This window comes from Coregonus clupeaformis, chromosome 40, assembly GCF_020615455.1.
Source record: "Coregonus clupeaformis isolate EN_2021a chromosome 40, ASM2061545v1, whole genome shotgun sequence".
NCBI classification, from domain to species: domain Eukaryota; kingdom Metazoa; phylum Chordata; class Actinopteri; order Salmoniformes; family Salmonidae; genus Coregonus; species Coregonus clupeaformis.
Genome location: NC_059231.1, coordinates 2,581,628 through 2,598,920, shown reverse-complemented (window position 1 = coordinate 2,598,920; position 17,293 = coordinate 2,581,628). Strand labels below are relative to the sequence as shown.

The window sequence follows — 17,293 nt, the reverse complement described above, 5'->3', positions numbered from 1 at the left end:
GAGATTATCAGTGGTCTTGTATGTCTTCTATTTCCTAATAATTGCTCCCACAGTTGATTTCTTCAAACCAAGCTGCTTACCTATTGCAGATTCAGTCTTCCCAGCCTGGTGCAGGTCTACAATTTTGTTTCTGGTGTCCTTTGACAGCTCTTTGGTCTTGGCCATAGTGGAGTTTGGAGTGTGACTGTTTGAGGTTGTGGACAGGTGTCTTTTATACTGAGAACAAGTTCAAACAGGTGCCATTAATACAGGTAACGAGTGGAGGACAGAGGAGCCTCTTAAAGAAGAAGTTACAGGTCTGTGAGAGCCAGAAATCTTGCTTGTTTGTAGGTGACCAAATACTTATTTTCCACCATAATTTGCAAATAAATTCATAAAAAATCCTACAATGTGATTTTCTGGAGAGAAAAAAATTCTCAATTTGTCTGTCATAGTTGACGTGTACCTATGATGAAAATTACAGGCCTCTCTCATCTTTTTAAGTGGGAGAACTTGCACAATTGGTGGCTGACTAAATACTTTTTTCCCCCACTGTATTTCTTGTTAACAAACTATTGTTTTGGCAATTCGGTTAGGAGATCTACTTTGTGCATGACACAAGTAATTTTTCCAACAATTGTTTACAGACAGATTATTTCACTTATAATTCACTGTATCACAATTCCAGTGGGTCAGAAGTTTACATACACTAAGTTGACTGTGCCTTTTAAACAGCTTGGAAAATTCCAGAAAATGTTGTCATGGTTTTAGAAGCTTCTGATAGGCTAATTTACATAATTTGAGTCAATTGGAAGTGTACCTGTGGATGTATTTCAACGCCTACCTTCAAACTCAGTGCCTCTTTGCTTGACATCATGGGAAAATCAAAAGAAATCAGCCAAGAAAAACAATTGTAGACCTCCACAAGTCTGGTTCATCCTTGGGAACAATTTCCAAATGCCTGAAGGTACCACGTTCATCTGTACAAACAATAGTACGCAAGTATAAACTCCATGGGACCACGCAGCCGTCATACCGGTCAGGAAGGAGACGCGTTCTGTCTCCTAGAGATGAACGTACTTTGGTGCGAAAAGGGCAAATCAATCCCAGAACAACAGCAAAGGACCTTGTGAAGATGCTGGAGGAAACAGGTACATACGTATCTATTTCCACAGTAAAATGAGTCCTATATCGACATAACCTGAAAGGCCGCTCAGCAAGGAAGAAGCCACTGCTCCAAAACCGCCATAAAAAAGCCAGACTACGGTGTGCAACTGCACATGGGGACAAAGAGTGTACTTTTTTGGAGAAATGTCCTCTGGTCTGATTAAAAGAAAATAGAACTGTTTGGCCATAATGACCATCGTTATGTTTGGAGGAAAAAGGGGTACTTGCAAGCTGAAGAACACCATCCCAACCGTGAAGCACTTCACAAAATATATGGCATCATGAGGAAGTAAAATTATGTGGATATATTGAAGCAACATCTCAAGACACCAGTCAGGAAGTTAAAGCTTGGTCGCAAATGGGTCTTCCAAATGGACAATGACCCCAAGCATACTTCCAAAGTTGTGGCAAAATGGCTAAAGGACAACAAAGTCAAGGTATTGGAGTGGCCATCACAAAGCCCTGACTCAGTTACACCAGCTCTGTCATGAGGAATGGGCCATAATTCACCCAACTTATTGTGGGAATCTTGTGGAAGGCTACCCGAAACGTTTGACCCAAGGTAAACAATTTAAAGGCAATGCTACCAAATACTAATTGAGTGTATGTAAACTTCTGACCCACTGGGAATGTGATGAAAGAAATAAAAGCTGAAATAAATCAGTCTCTCTACTATTACTCTGACATTTCACATTCTTAAAATATACTGGTGATCCTTGACTTTGTTGTCAGGGAATTTTTACTAGGATTACATGTCAGGAATTGTGAAAAACTGAGTTTAAATGTATTTGGCTAAGGTGTATGTAAAATTCCGACTTGAACTATATATATATATATATATATATATATATATATATATAATTTCCAGGTCAGGCCATGGTCCCTGGGACAACAAATCATATTTTTACTGGTACTTCCTGTATGTAGCCATGTTACTTTTACTGGTACTTCCTGTATGTAGCCATGTTACTTTTACTGGTACTTCCTGTATGTAGCCATGTTACTTTTACTGGTACTTCCTGTATGTAGCCATGTTACTTTTACTGGTACTTCCTGTATGTAGCCATGTTACTTTTACTGGTACTTCCTGTATGTAGCCATGTTACTTTTACTGGTACTTCCTGTATGTAGCCATGTTACTTTTACTGGTACTTCCTGTATGTAGCCATGTTACTTTTACTGGTACTTCCTGTATGTAGCCATGTTACTTTTACTGGTACTTCCTGTATGTAGCCATGTTACTTTTACTGGTACTTCCTGTATGTAGCCATGTTACTTTTACTGGTACTTCCTGTATGTAGCCATGTTACTTTTACTGGTACTTCCTGTATGTAGCCATGTTACTTTTACTGGTACTTCCTGTATGTAGCCATGTTACTTTTACTGGTACTTCCTGTATGTAGCCATGTTACTTTTACTGGTACTTCCTGTATGTAGCCATGTTACTTTTACTGGTACTTCCTGTATGTAGCCATGTTACTTTTACTGGTACTTCCTGTATGTAGCCATGTTACTTTTACTGGTACTTCCTGTATGTAGCCATACTTTTACTCGTTATTGTTATTCGTTATTCACTTCGTATTTATTCCAAAAATGTTTTATCTTTAACTCTGTATTGTTGGAAAAGGACCCATAAGTAAGCATTTCACTGTTAGTCTACACCTGTTGTTTTTCAGAAGTAGGTGACAAATAACATTTGATTTGATTTATTCTCTATGAAGTGCACTACTTTTGACCAGGGCCAATTGGGCTCTGGTCAACAGTAGTGCACTGTAGGGAATAGGGTGCCATTTGGGAGACATGTCTGACTGTTGGCTTCACTCTCTCAGTAGGAGCTGCTCTCTCTGACAATTTAGCACTAATGAAAGTCCACCAACCTCCCTGTCTATCACTTAATAACTGTAAAGACACACACACACACACATCTCCCTGTCTATCGCTTAATGACTGTAAGGCTTCCCATAAACACATGAAAAGGGAATTTATCTTCAGCTGAACAAATAGCCCGCCCTCTGAGTCCGAGCCTGTGTGTGTGTGTTAGCGTTGTGTGTGTGTGTGTGTGTGCATGTGAGCCTCTGTGTGTGTTTTGCAGTGTGTGTGTGTGTGTCAGATTAGAGCTGTAATGAAGCCAGTCTAATGAGGCCTGGGGCTGATGTGTGAATGAGGCTCTGCCCTGCTCTGACTGGACCTCTGACTTCCTTCCTCCTCTCACAATGACCACATAAACCCTATCTGTCTGTAGGGAAACACACACTCTCTCTGCACCTCTATCTGCAGAACACACTCATGCGCACACACACACACACACACACACACACTCACTTATACATTATATGCACCCACTTATACATTATATGCACTCAAATTCACTTAATTGATATAGATACTACAACCCCTTCCCGCAAAGGTTTCCATGGTACCTGCATAGAGCTGTGTGTGTGTGCACCCCTCTCCACTCCCAGGAGAGGAATTGTGTGTGTATGTGTGTGCGCGCCTCCCTTCACAGTGTTATTAGTGCAGAGAGAGAGAGTGCACCCAAATTGTCCATATGACCCCATCTCTCGCCCTCTCCATCTTTCACTCCCAACTCCACCTCTCTATCTCTTGCTATGTCACTTTGTGGATCCTTGAGCTGTAATGTGAGCTGGTGTGGACAAGTGTGTGAATTACTGTGTGTGTGTAGGTTATGCAGAGAGTGGTGTGCAGAGGTCTGTAATAGCGAGACTGATGAGACGGCGAGAGCAGAGAGAGACCCCCACTTCGCTCCATAATAAGGCAGAGAGCTTTTAAACACCCATTCCCCTTCTGCTCCAGCCTGTCTAGACTCTCATTCTATTGAATTAACCCCAATTTTCTCTGCAATTTGGCCCCGCCGTTGCCACGGTTACACAGGCATGATCATGGTCCGTGTGTGTGTGTGTGTGTGACATGACTCATAGTGTACATTCTGTTATCGTCCTATATGAATCTCAACATGAATCTCAAATCTCCTTCCTGTCATGTTTAATATATGAGAAACCATTAAACAGTGTTTCACATTTTCACCAGCTTTGATGTTACAGGTCAGTACAGTGAGAGACAGAATTACACACAACATTGAATTATACTTTTTATTGGTGGGGCCACCCATACGAAAATACTGCACACACTGCTGTAAGTCGCTTTGGATAAAAGCGTCTGCTAAATGGCATATACTATAAAATATTCTGAAAGGATCTAAGTTATGGTTCTAAGAAAATTGCGTAACTAAAATTGTTGATCTCTCGCTCTCTCTCTCCAAAGGATCTTCCCCAGAGAATATCTACTGCAACATGTCCACCTGTACTCATTGGCTGACCTGCAACAGGTAACATGTTCACACACTACACACACACACACACACACACGCACTACACATATTGTATAGTGTACACACTCATTGCAACACTCACTTTCATTTACATTTACATTTTACATTTTAGTCATTTAGCAGACGCTCTTATCCAGAGCGACTTACAGTTAAGTGAGTGCATACATTTTCATACTGGCCCCCCGTGGGAATCGAACCCACAACCCTGGCGTTGCAAACGCCATGCTCTACCAACTGAGCTACATCCCTGCCGGCCATTCCCTCCCCTACCCTGGACGACGCTGGCTAATTGTTCGCCGTCCCATGGGTCTCCCGGTCGCGGCCGGCTACGACAGAGTCTGACTGTTACAGGCACACTGATACACACTCATATATACTGTGTTATAGTTAAGCAATAAGGTCCGAGGGGGTGTGGTATATGACCAATATACCATGGGTAAGGGCTGTTCTTAGTCACAACGCAACACGGAGTGCCTGGACACAGCCCTTAGCCGTGGTATGTTGGCCATATACCAGAAACCCCTGAGGTGCCTTGTTGCTATTATAAACTGGTTACCAACGTAATTAGAGCAGTAAAAATAAATGTTTTGTCATACATGTGGTATAACTCCCGAGTGGCGCAGTGGTCTAAGGCACTGCATCGCAGTGCTAGCTGTGCCACTAGAGATCCTGGTTCGAATCCAGACTCTGTCGTAGCCGGCCGTGACCGGGAGACCCATGGGGCGGCGCGCAATTGGCCCAGCGTCGTCCAGGGTAGGGGAGGGAATGGCCGGCAGGGATGTAGCTCAGTTGATAGAGCATGGGTTGTGGGTTCGATTCCCACAGGGGGTATGAAAAAAAAAAAAAATAAAATAAAAAAGTATAATAATAATGTGACTAAACTGTAAGTCGCTCTGGATAAGAGCGTCTGCTAAATGATTTAAATGTAAATGTAAATACGGTCTGATATACCATGGCTTTCAGCCAATCAGCATTCAGGGATCGAACCACCCAGTTTATAAATGTGTACACGTGTCAGGACAATGCATGGCTGCTAGGACCAGCGTCTGTCTCTCCTCGGCCTCAGACAGACCTGTGGAGCTAAAGCAGTCTCCCCCAGTGAAGAGGTGCTCTGTCTCTGACACCTCAACCTGCTAGCAGCACCAGGCGCTGAGAGAAGAGCTCACAGTCAGAGGACAAATTCTCCTTTGCCAGTTACAGTGGGGATGTGGGAAGAGTTTCCCTCAGCTATCTCACTAGCAGTTTCTAGGCTGTGTTATGGAGGCATGAATAACTGTTATTGGGATTAGGGTTATTTTGGTTTGGGGTACTCTCTTGCCTCTCTCTCTCTCTCTCTCTGATCCCCCTCCCCCTACAGCCTGGAGTTGTTCCACACTACTCCTCTCCCCATCTTTCCCACCTAGCCCCCTCTGCACCACCCAACCTCTCTCCCTCTCCCCTTCATGTTCCCCTCTCCCCCTGGCCCGCTCACTAATTACACACATTCAGAATCAACAGGCAGAAAAACAAAAGTGTGATAGTCCACCATTCTTCCCTACATCCCCTGGCTTGACACTCTTCTCCCACTCCCCCTCTCTCTATCCATCCATCTCTCTCTCTCTCTCTCTCTCTCTCTCTCTCTCTCTCTCTCTCTCTCTCTCTCTCTCTCTCTCTCTCTCTCTCTCTCTCTCTCTCTCTCTCTCTCTCTCTCTCTCTCTCTCTCTCTCTCTCTCTCTGTCAACCCTTCCCTCTCTCTCTCTCTCTCTCTCTCTCTCTCTGTCAACCCTTCCCTCTCACTCTCTCTCTCTCTCTCTCTCTCTCTCTCTCTATTCATCTCACTCTCTCTTTCTCTCTCTTCTCTCTGTATCTCTCTTTTTCTCCCCCTCCCCTCTCTCTCTTTATAGCTAATTGGCTTTCCATATTAACAAGCTGTTTCTTTTATTTCTCCTGAATAATCAAAGCTTGTTCATCAAACCTGGCTTTTATTGTTTCACAGTGAGGTTCAATAAAGACAGTCTCTCCCTGGCTAGTTATAGACTAGACCCAGTCCTTCATGGAAAGCAGTAGTGCACTTGGCTCTTTGCTATTGAAATCCCAACAAATGCCTCCTATTAAGAGCAGCCTTTCTGTCTTTAAAGCATCGTACTGTTTGCCGTATTTGTTTGCCCAGGGCCTGCCCAGAGGCTGGACTAGTTTGGCTACTGGCCCTTTTGTTGCTGCATTGAAACGTTTCTGTTTTTCCTGTTGTAAGGTAGTGCAGAGATGGGCTTGTTGTGGAGGACTGAGCACTGCCATGTAAATGCTAATTGTATTGTGTGCCGTGGCAGCAGCGCTGGTCCTGCCAACGACCTACAAACAACTGGAGGGGACAAAAGGGCATTGAGGGACCCGGCCCAGACTGGCCCAGTGGCCACGGTGACACGCACTTACGTGCAGGGATGCAGATTCCCACACTGACACCCTGGCATGTAGTAGCCACACTGACGTAGACTCAAGGACTCTCTAGTAGAGACACAAACACTTTCACATAGACATCCTGCAGGCATAGACACAGGCAGTATGCCCCTACACTGTCACTGGGTTAGGGGCATGTTGGTCATCTTGAGAGCTGTTGGTAAACTGGAAGATGTTGATTTTAAACTCACAAAGTTGCACGTATTTCTGCTTTAAAGAAAAATCTAAAACACGACTACCTCTCTTTCCCATACCACACACAGACATTCTAACTCTATCTCTCACTCACACACACACTCTCTGCACACTGGGGCTGGTGGTAATCCTGTTTGGTGAGTGGGGTGGCAGGGAGGGTGTTATCCAAACAGAGCTCACCCTGTCTTTATGTGTGTAATCCGGGTGGCTTTCTGAGCGTTACTAATGGAGGCCCGGGCCTTCATCAGGGGATCACTGAAGAGGGATAAAGTAGCGGGTGTTAAATAGAGGTTTTAGGGGATTAAGCCGTTTGGACCACAAAGCCCCCTGCACGGGACAGGGCCAGAGGGGTGTGAGTTTATGAGGGGTGAGGGATGAGGAGGATTTGGTTGGGTTGGGTTGGGGGGGTCACAATGACACTGCAGTGAAGGAAGACAGCTGTAGGCAGGACAAACGAACGGTGGCCCCTCTCTGCTCTGCTCTGCTCTGCTCTGCTCTGCACCCCTTCCCTTCCTCAGACCAGCTCTGGGTGGAGGGTCACTTCTCTGAGGAGAATGTATCCACTCTTACTTATTCTACCTCTTCCTCGCTCTCTCCATCTGCCACTCTCTCCTTCTCTCTCCCTCCCTCAGTTTCCCTTAATCTCCCTCTCTCCCTGTCCACTGAGCATCAGTCACAGTCAGAACACAGAGTGGTGTGGTGCCAGTCGTTTCATTCAGCTCAGCTAAATGGAGTGTCTTAATTACCCCTGGTGTCAGCATTGATCAGGGGTGGCATACAGTGGCTTGCGAAAGTAAACACCCCCCTTGGAATTTTACAACCTGGAATTAAAATGGATTTGTTGGGGGGTTTGTGTTATTTGATTTACACAACATGCCTACCACTTTGAAGATGCAAAATATATTTGTTTGTGAAAACAAACAAGAAATAAAACAAAAAAACAGAAAACTTGAGCGTTCATAACTATTCACCCCCACAAAGTCAATACTTTGTAGAGCCACCTTTTGCAGCAATTACAGCTGCAAGTCTCTTCGGGTATGTCTCTATGAGCTAGGCACATCTAGCCACTGGGATTTTTGCCCATTCTTCAAGGCAAAACTGCTCCAGCTCCTTCAAGTTGGATGGGTTCCGCTGGTATACAGCAATCTTTAAGTCATACCACAGATTCTCAATTGGATTGAGGTCTTGGCTTTGACTAGGCCATTCCAAGACGTTTAAATGTTTCCCCTTAAACCACTCAAGTGCTGCTTTAGCAGTATGCTTAGGGTCATTGTCCTGCTGGAAGGTGAACCTCCGTCCCAGTCTCAAATCTCTGGAAGACTGAAACAGGTTTCCCTCAATAATTTCCCTGTATTTAGCGCCATCCATCATTCCTTCAATTCTGACCAGTTTCCCAGTCCCTGCCGATGAAAAACATCCCCACAGCATGATGCTGCCACCATCATGCTTCACTGTGGGGATGGTGTTCTCGGGGTGATGAGAGGTGTTGGGTTTGCACCAGACATAGCGTTTTCCTTGATGGCCAAAAGCTCAATTTTAGTCTCATCTGACCAGAGTACCTTCTTCCATTTGTTTGGGGTGCCTTTTGGCAAACACCAAACGTGTTTGCTTACTTTTTTCTTTAAGCAATGGCTTTTTTCTGGCCCCTCTTCCGTAAAGCCTAGCTCTGTGAAGTGTACGGCTTAAAGTGGTCCTATGGACAGATACTCCAATCTCCGCTGTGGAGCTTTGCAGCTCCTTCAGGGTTATTTAAAAAAACATTTTAGTCATTTTAGCAGACGCTCTTATCCAGAGCGACTTACAGGAGCAATTAGGGTTAAGTGCCTTGCTCAAGGGCACATCGACAGATTTTTCACCTAGTTGGCTCGGGGATTAGAACCAGCGACCTTTCGGTTACTGGCACAACGCTCTTAACCACTAAGCTACCTGCCGCCCCATATCTTATCTTTGGTCTCTTTGTTGCCTCTCTGATTAATGCCCTCCTTGCCTGGTCCGTGAGTTTTGGTGGGCGGCCCTCTCTTGGCAGGTTTGTTGTGGAGGGGCGGCAGGTAGCTTAGTGGTTAAGAGCGTTGTGCCAGTAACCGAAAGGTCGCTGGTTCTAATCCCCGAGCCGACTAGGTGAAAAATCTGTCGATGTGCCCTTGAGCAAGGCACTTCACCCTAATTGCTCCTGTAAGTCGCTCTGGATAAGAGCGTCTGCTAAATGACCAATTTATTTTAATTTATTGGTGGTGCCATATTCTTTCCATTTTTTAATAATTTAATGGTGCTCCGTGGGATGTTCAAAGTTTCTGATATTTTTTTGTAGCCCAACCCTGATTTGTACTTCTCCACAACTTTGTCCCTGAACTGTTTGGAGAGCTCCTTGGTCTTCATGGTGCCGCTTGCTTGGTGGTGCCCCTTGCTTAGTGGTGTTGCAGACTCTGGGGCCTTTCAGAACAGCGCAGGACGATTTTTTTCTTGAGCGGATGGTCAGGGGGCCGGAACATAATTACAAATAATTTGTAGACTGCAAATTGACCTCAAGAAGCCCAAACAGACATATTATTTGACTAAAACATAATAATTTCAAACTTTGCTTACATTTGTATGCGATCACATATCTCTCTATTAACACATTTCCAAAATGTTGTTACAGTCTTTATGTCCAACATTATTTGTATTTTTTTGTATCATTAATTGTTTTGCTCAGAACTTTGGGGGCCAAATAAAATCACCCACTGGCCAAATTCGGCCCGCGTGCCGCCAGTTGGGAAACCCCGCTCTAAGTAGTTAGTCAGGAGCTGTTGTTGACCAGTTAGTATTACATTATGTAATCTGTCATTCTCTGTCCAAACCATACAGACATAACCTCCCCCTCCCCTGCAGAGCACCTTTTCAGTCATCCATCTCCAGTGTGTGTGTGTGCGTATGCCTGTGCATGCGTGTGTAGGAGTGGGGGTTGGGGTGGTCTCCTCTCCTTTCTCCTTCAGTCCCCCTCCCTGCCCCATCCTCCTTCACCCTCTCCTTCCCTCTCTCTCTCCTCGTTTCTCCTTCTCTTCTCTCCTCCAGGCTGATGAATGCCTGGCAGGCCCTTTAATTGGTGCAGCCGGGGCGCTGCCAGGTGTAGCCACTTGTCTCAGCCTCCCTCAGTGTTCTCTGGAGGTCCACTCAGGCCGGGCCCCTTCCCTTCCCCAGACCCATTCAAAGGGGCCACAATGCTCTCTCTACCAGGCCCCCAAGAATCAAAGGCCCTGCTGGTTTTTAACTACGCGCCCCCCGGCGCAGTAAATGGCATTCACATATCATTTTTTTTTACTAAACCGGCCCCTCAAAAAAAGGACTTCCCCCTCGGTTACCCCCCCCTTCCCAGGCCACTCCAGCCTCCAGTTCTTTCTCCCAGGGTCTTTATTAGTTTTGATGTTAATTCCTGACGAACTCTTGTCCATCTCGTCTTTGCGCTGCGTTGCAGTGGCTCCCGTTGGGACCTGTATCAAAAGTGTTTGTCCTCTCAGGGAAAATTCTCCTGTCTTCTTCTCTCTCTATAGTAGAATATATGACTGCAGTGAATTCTTGTAGATGGGGAAATGGAATGGTTGATTTAGAAAATGATGCATTTTTATTCTATAACATGGAATTAGGAAAATTATGTTAATATATTTTTTCCCCTCCCTCTCTCTCTCTCTACAGGTGATAGATGGGAAGCTGGCTCCCTTCCTCTCCAAGGTTATTAAGTTTGCCAGTTCCCACGTCTACAGCTGCAGCCAGTGCAGAGAGAAGGGTTTCATCTGTGAGATGTGTCAGAACGGACAGGTCATCTACCCCTTCCAGGAGAGCGCTACTAAGAGGTGAGTCCCTTGTATGCACATATCTAGGATCAGCCCAATATCCCACAATCCTAACCTTAAAGCTGCAATATGTAACTTTTTTGGGCGACCCGATCAAATTCATATAGAAATGTGAGTTATACAGTTGAAGTCGGAAGTTTACATACACCTTAGCCAAATACATTTAAACTCAGTTTTTCACAATTCCTGACATTTAATCCTCCTGACAGAGCTGGTGTAACTGAGTTAGGTTTGTAGGCCTCCTTGCTCGCAAACGCTTTTTTCAGTTCTGCCCACAAATCTTCTATAGGATTGAGGTCAGGGCTTTGTGATGGCCACTCCAATACCTTGACTTTGTTGTCCTTAAGCCATTTTGCCACAACTTTGGATGTATGCTTGGGGTCATTGTCCATTTGGAAGACCAAGCTTTAACTTCCTGACTGATGTCTTGAGATGTTGCTTCAATATATCCACATTGCAATCCTCATAATGCAATCTATTTTGTGAAGTGCACCAGTCCCTCCTGCAGCAAAGCACCCCCACAGCATGATGCTGCCACCCCGTGTTTCACGGTTGGGATGGTGTTCTTCGGCTTGCAAGCTACCCCCTTTTTCCTCCAAGCATAACGATGATCATTATGGCCAAACAGTTATATTTTTGTTTAATCAGACCAGAGGACATTTCTCCAAAAAGTACGATCTTTGTCCCCATGTGCATTTGCAAACCGTAGTCTGGCTTTTTTATGGCGGTTTTGGAGCAGTGGCTTCTTCCTTGCTGAGCGGCCTTTCAGGTTATGTCGATATAGGACTCGTTTTACTGTGGATATAGATACTTCTGTACCTGTTTCCTCCAGCATCTTCACAAGGTCCTTTGCTGTTGTTCTGGGATTGATTTGCTCTTTTCGCACCAAAGTACGTTCATCTCTAGGAGACAGAACGCGTCTCCTTCCTGAGCGGTTTGTGGTACTTTTACCCCTTTTCCTCCCCAATTTCGTGGTATCCAATTGGTAGTTACAGTCTTGTCCCATCGCTGCAACTCCCGTACAGACTCGGGAGAGGTGAAGGTCGAGAGCCATGCATCCTCTGAAACACGACCCTGCCAAGCCGCGCTGCTTCTTGACACACTACTCGCTTAACCCGGAAGCCAGCCGCACCAATGTGTCGGAGGAAACACTGTACAGCTGGCGACAGAAGTCAGCGTGCATGCGCCCGGCCCACCGCAAGGAGTCGCTAGAGCGCGATGGGACAAGGACATCCCGGCCAGCCAAACCCTCCCCTAACGACGCTGGGCCAAGTCTTTTCCGGTCGTGGCCGGCTGCGACACAGCCTGGGATCGAACCCGGGTCTGTAGTGACGCCTCAAGCACTGCGATGCAGTGTCTTAGACCGCTGCGCCACTCGGGAGGCCAAGTGAATATATTCTATACATATACTAATATAAAGATATCACAACCCACAGAAACATTCATTCATTCTTTACTAGATACTGTAGACTAGAGCTAATGATTTCATTGCAGTGTTCGGCACACCCACACTCTGATCAGTACTGTACACACACCCTTCACTATCAGGCTGGCTGGCACACCTCAACTTTTACTTGACCAGGGTTTATTGGCCTTGGCAAGGAAGTATCACGTTAACTGATAGTACACCAGTTCTACTGCAGTAAGAGTAACAGCCTAGTCCTGGGACAGACTTTGACCTGCTCCTCTCCCGGTCTGGTTGCATCAGCTTTACCACCCCATTCATAACATAACCTTGAACACTCAGTCTGTTTGGCCGCTATATATATGCTGTTAACCATCAAGAGGTGCAGAATTGGATTCTATTGGACTGGTGCCCCATTTTGGTGCAAGTGTCATAGCCAATGCTATAGATATGTTGAGTCTGAAGCATTCCATAATCATGTTCTACAACATTGTGTATTCCAATTCATAGTCTCTTTTGAGCTTTCAAAATGTCACTCCAAAGGTTGTTCTTTTCAGGCACAGCTTTCACCGTTCTATGTTCCATAAGTTTTAGGATGCATGCAAAACAAGGCTGATCTCCTCTTTTCTTCTAGTCATTAAGATACTTAGTGCCTTCAGAAAGGATTCACAGGACTTGACTTTTTCCACATTATGTTGTCTTACAGCCTGAATTTAAAATTTATTAAATTGAGATTTTGTGTCACTGGCCTACGCACAATACCCCATGTCAAAGTGGAATTAGTTTTTTTGAATAAAAAAACAAAACAATTAAAAGCTGAAATGTCAATGAGTATTCAAGACCTTTGTTATGGCATGTGTGCAATAATAGTGTTCAACATGATTTCTGAATGCCTACCTCATCTCTGTACCCCACACATACAATTATCTGTAAGGTCCATCAGTTGAGCAGTGAATTTAAAACACAGCTTCAGCCACAAAGACCAGGGAGGTTTTCCAATGCCTCGCGAAGAAGGGCACCTATTGTTAGATGGGTAAAAAAAAAAAGGACATTGAATATCCCTTTGAGCATGATGATGTTATGAATTACACTTTGGATAGTGTATCAATACACCCAGTCACTACAAATATACAGGCATCCTTCCTAACTCAGTTGCCAGAGCGGAAGGAAACTGCTCAAGGATTTCACCATGAGGCCAATGGTGACTTTAAAACAGTTACAGAGTTGAATGGTTGTGATAGGAGAAAACTGAGGATGGATCAACAACATTGTAGTTACTCCACAATACTAACCTAAATGACAGAGTGAAAAGAAGGAAGCCTGTTGTCGTGACGTGACTTACTTTAATGTATGACTGTTATTTATCTAATCACCTAACTATGTTTAATTGTCACTCAATTAAATTAATCATGTAACAATGAACTAATTTAGGAATTTGGGGCACCACGGAAGAAGTTGTTTAGCGAGTTACCATCTCCCGAATTAAACTCTTAGAAGAATTGTGATATATCGATAACAATCACTTATTAAATAATTACGTCTTATCAGTCTCATTCTGAACGTCGCATAATCCTTGAACCTGCAAGAACCCTAACCTTATTGATGAATCAGCAATACACAAATTGGCTTAATTATTTATTTACTAACTAACTAAATAATAACACAATACAAACACACACAGGTTATTGATTACTAACGTAATACAATGAAAACAGGTCCCTAGTGGACTGGACTAACATTAGCATGAATGCTTGGGTAGAAGGAGGGTCAGAGTGGAAGGGAGAGAGAGATTCAAACTATCGTGGTTACTTTGGAGATTACGCTCACAGTAATCATAATACTTATGCACCCTAATAACGCTAATTCGGATTAGAAATGCAACATGTATTTACGTGTAGCTGTCCTCGATAGTTGAGTTGATGATGTAGGACTCTGGTTTGCCCACCAGAGATCTCAATGTCCTTGGTAGAGTTTCTGGTCGTAGTAGTGGTTAGAATGGCTACTTCAGGTGTACGATCGGTTGTCTGAGAGGGATTGTCCTTCCCACCTCGTGTCTTTAGTGAAAGTTCTCTAGACGACTATACATGCCAGCTGCAGACTGAGATGATAAGGTCTAGTGCGTTGTCTTCTTCTTCACCTCGTGTAGAGGTTGAGAGTTTCTCCGTTTCTGTTTCTCATTTTCTGGTCTTTCTGGTCTAACCATTTTGTAACGTGTAGCTTCAGCTTCACATCTGCTGGTCTTGTAGAGTGTCAACCATTTTAAGCCGTGGGCTTCCTGTTCTGGTGTTAAAATGTTTTTCAAGGCTTTTTATGCACTCGGGGTAAAAGGGGCATTCCATCATGTTTGTGCTCATCTGGGCATGGCCACTGACTGAGAACAAATCAATATGGAAAACAATCATCTCATCTAGAATGCTAAAATCACATTGTTATCTTCACAAAAGTATTATTATACTTAATCATTCGTTTTATACAACAATTAGATGTAAACCTCATAACTGGGAAGTGTACACCCCCAGAGATACAGTTATGATGTTCCACCGTCTTTAATGACATTACAACATAGTAACGAATTTGACATGATTGTTCTTTAAGTCCCTACCGACCATTTCCCACATTATTTTAAGTAGTAATATTGTTTCATTATCCACTTTTGGATGTTGGAGTCTTGGCGGGAAGACTTCCTTTGTTAACAAAGGGGTCCTTTCTCCCAATGCTTCATGGCAAGGAAGAGAAAGTCTGCACGGTATTTACGACCGGTCATAAAACTGGCCCCCAGGAAAGGGGGTGTTCAAACCTTTGCCTAGCCGGCATGTTTGATCCTCAACCCATGAGGGCAAGTCATGACACTGTACAGAATACAAATATTCCAATACATGCATTCTGTTTGCAACAAGGCACTAAAGTAAAACTGCATAAAATTTGGCAAAGAAATGAACTTTATGTCCTGAATACAAAGCATTGTGTTTGGGGCAAACACAACACATCACTACCAGTTACCACCCTTCATATTTTCAAGCATGGTGGTGGCTGCATCATGTTATGGGTATGCTTGTCATCGGCAAGGACTAGGGAGGTTTTTAGGATAAAAAGAAATGGAATAGAGCTAAGCACAGGCAAAATCCTAGAGGAAAACCTGGTTCAGTCTGCTTTCCAACAGACACTGGGAGACAAATCCACCTTTCAGTAGGACAATAACCTAAAACACAAGGCCAAATATACTGGAGTTACTTACCAAGACAACATCGAATGTTCCTGAGTTGCCGCGTTACAGTTTTAGCTTAAATTGGCTTGAAAATCTATGGCAAGACTTGAAATGGCTGTCTAGCAATGATCAACAACCAACTTGACAGAGCTTGAAGAGTTTTAAAAAGAATAATGTGCAAGTATTGTACAATACAGGTGTGCAAAGCTCATAGAGACTTACCCAGAAAGATTCACAACTGTAATCGCTGCCAAAGGTGATTCTAACATGTATTGACTCTGGGGTGTGAATACTTATGTAAATGAGATATTTCTGTATTTCATTTTCAATAAACTTGCACTTTGTCATTATGGGGTATTGTGTGTAGATGGGTGAGAAATAAATCAATTTAATCCACTTTGAATTCAGGCTATAAGTCAAGGGGTATGAATACTTTCTGAAGGCACTGTATGTCGTAAAGATGCATATGTATTGCTCAGCAGATGGATGGATGGATGGAGAGATACAGCCACCTGTGTAGTATACTGTCCTGTCCTATAGATACCTGGCAGGGTGGCAACAGGTGCTAATGCTTACAGACAGACAGGGCTGAACTGAACAGGGCCAGGGAAACTAAAGTTTATCAAAATGTTTACTATAGTGATGTGTTTTCCCTCTGATTAATCATACATTTCTGATATCGGTGAAATCGACCAACCTACAAACTAATATGCTTTTTTCACTACAGATTTTGGTTGTATTGATGTTTGTATCTCTGCTGTGTGTGTGTGTGATCCAGATGTGCTGTCTGCGGAGCGGTGTTCCATGCAGTGTGTCGTCAGAAAGCCCAGCCGTGTCCACGCTGCGTCCGCAGAGAGCTCCACCACACGAGACCCTCGTCCTTCTGGAGCCCTAACGACGATATACCAGGCTGCTTCACAATGCCCTACCAGGACACTTGATCACACACACACACACACACTATACTTCCGGAGATACACAGAAACAGCAGAGCTGCTCTCACCAAAGTCAATAGAAGTGTGTGTGTGTGTGAGAGTCGGCCAGGATACACAGTAACAGAAGTGTTGATGACTAAGAGTCATGCTCTCGCAGACACACCTGCTTTCTGAGCTGACATCACTCTCACCTGGGAGAATGCTCTGCTTATTAGCCTCTCTGCTTTCTGCTATCTTCATGAGAAACACTCTTTTCACGTCCCTTTGATACAGCTATGACTGGAAGCAGGGGTTGGAACCAAAATTATTTTCCAATCATTCCGTTCTGAACAGAACCATTATTTTTTTTTGTTCCGTTCCACTGTTCCGACCAGCTAAATAAAGTTCTGAACCGGTTCGACCCAAAAGAACTGGTTTATATCGTTCCTTTCTGTTCCTTTTTAAACCTCTGAAATATATATATTTTTTGCATTTAGCTCGACATAAAATGACTTCACCGATCAGTGCAGATAGAGCAGCTTGATGTGGAGCGGTTAAGCGATTTAATCTGCATAGGAAAGTCGTTAAGAGCAAATAGTATTTTGCCGTAAGAGCATGGTTTAATCAGGAGAGAGAATGGAGGAAGCTTGGGCATCTTTTGACATGCATGATCTGAATTAGGCCCACATAATTATACCTATGGAGGAGTGCTTCTTTAGAGGAACTTTACATTTCTTTGAACTTCCGAGTTGGTTTAACGTTGGACCGGAGCAAACGTTAGCTAGCTAGCTAACTAACAAGCTTGTGTGTGCAGAGCAG

At 44.0% G+C, this 17,293-nt stretch overlaps 1 protein-coding gene across 2 annotated transcripts in view; it reads left to right on the top strand.

Moving 5' to 3' along the window:
- LOC121555155 (pleckstrin homology domain-containing family M member 3-like) overlaps positions 1 to 16,851 on the top strand; it is a 58,425-nt gene extending 41,574 nt beyond the window's left edge. For both annotated transcript variants that reach the window (XM_041868963.2, XM_045211995.1), the window contains exons 7-9: positions 4,429 to 4,492; positions 10,793 to 10,950; positions 16,339 to 16,851. In XM_041868963.2, coding sequence (XP_041724897.2) covers positions 4,429 to 4,492; positions 10,793 to 10,950; positions 16,339 to 16,501 — 385 coding nt within the window. In that variant the 3' untranslated portion in view covers positions 16,502 to 16,851. The remainder of the gene's footprint in view (positions 1 to 4,428; positions 4,493 to 10,792; positions 10,951 to 16,338) is intronic.
- Positions 16,852 to 17,293: the final 442 nt, after the last annotated feature.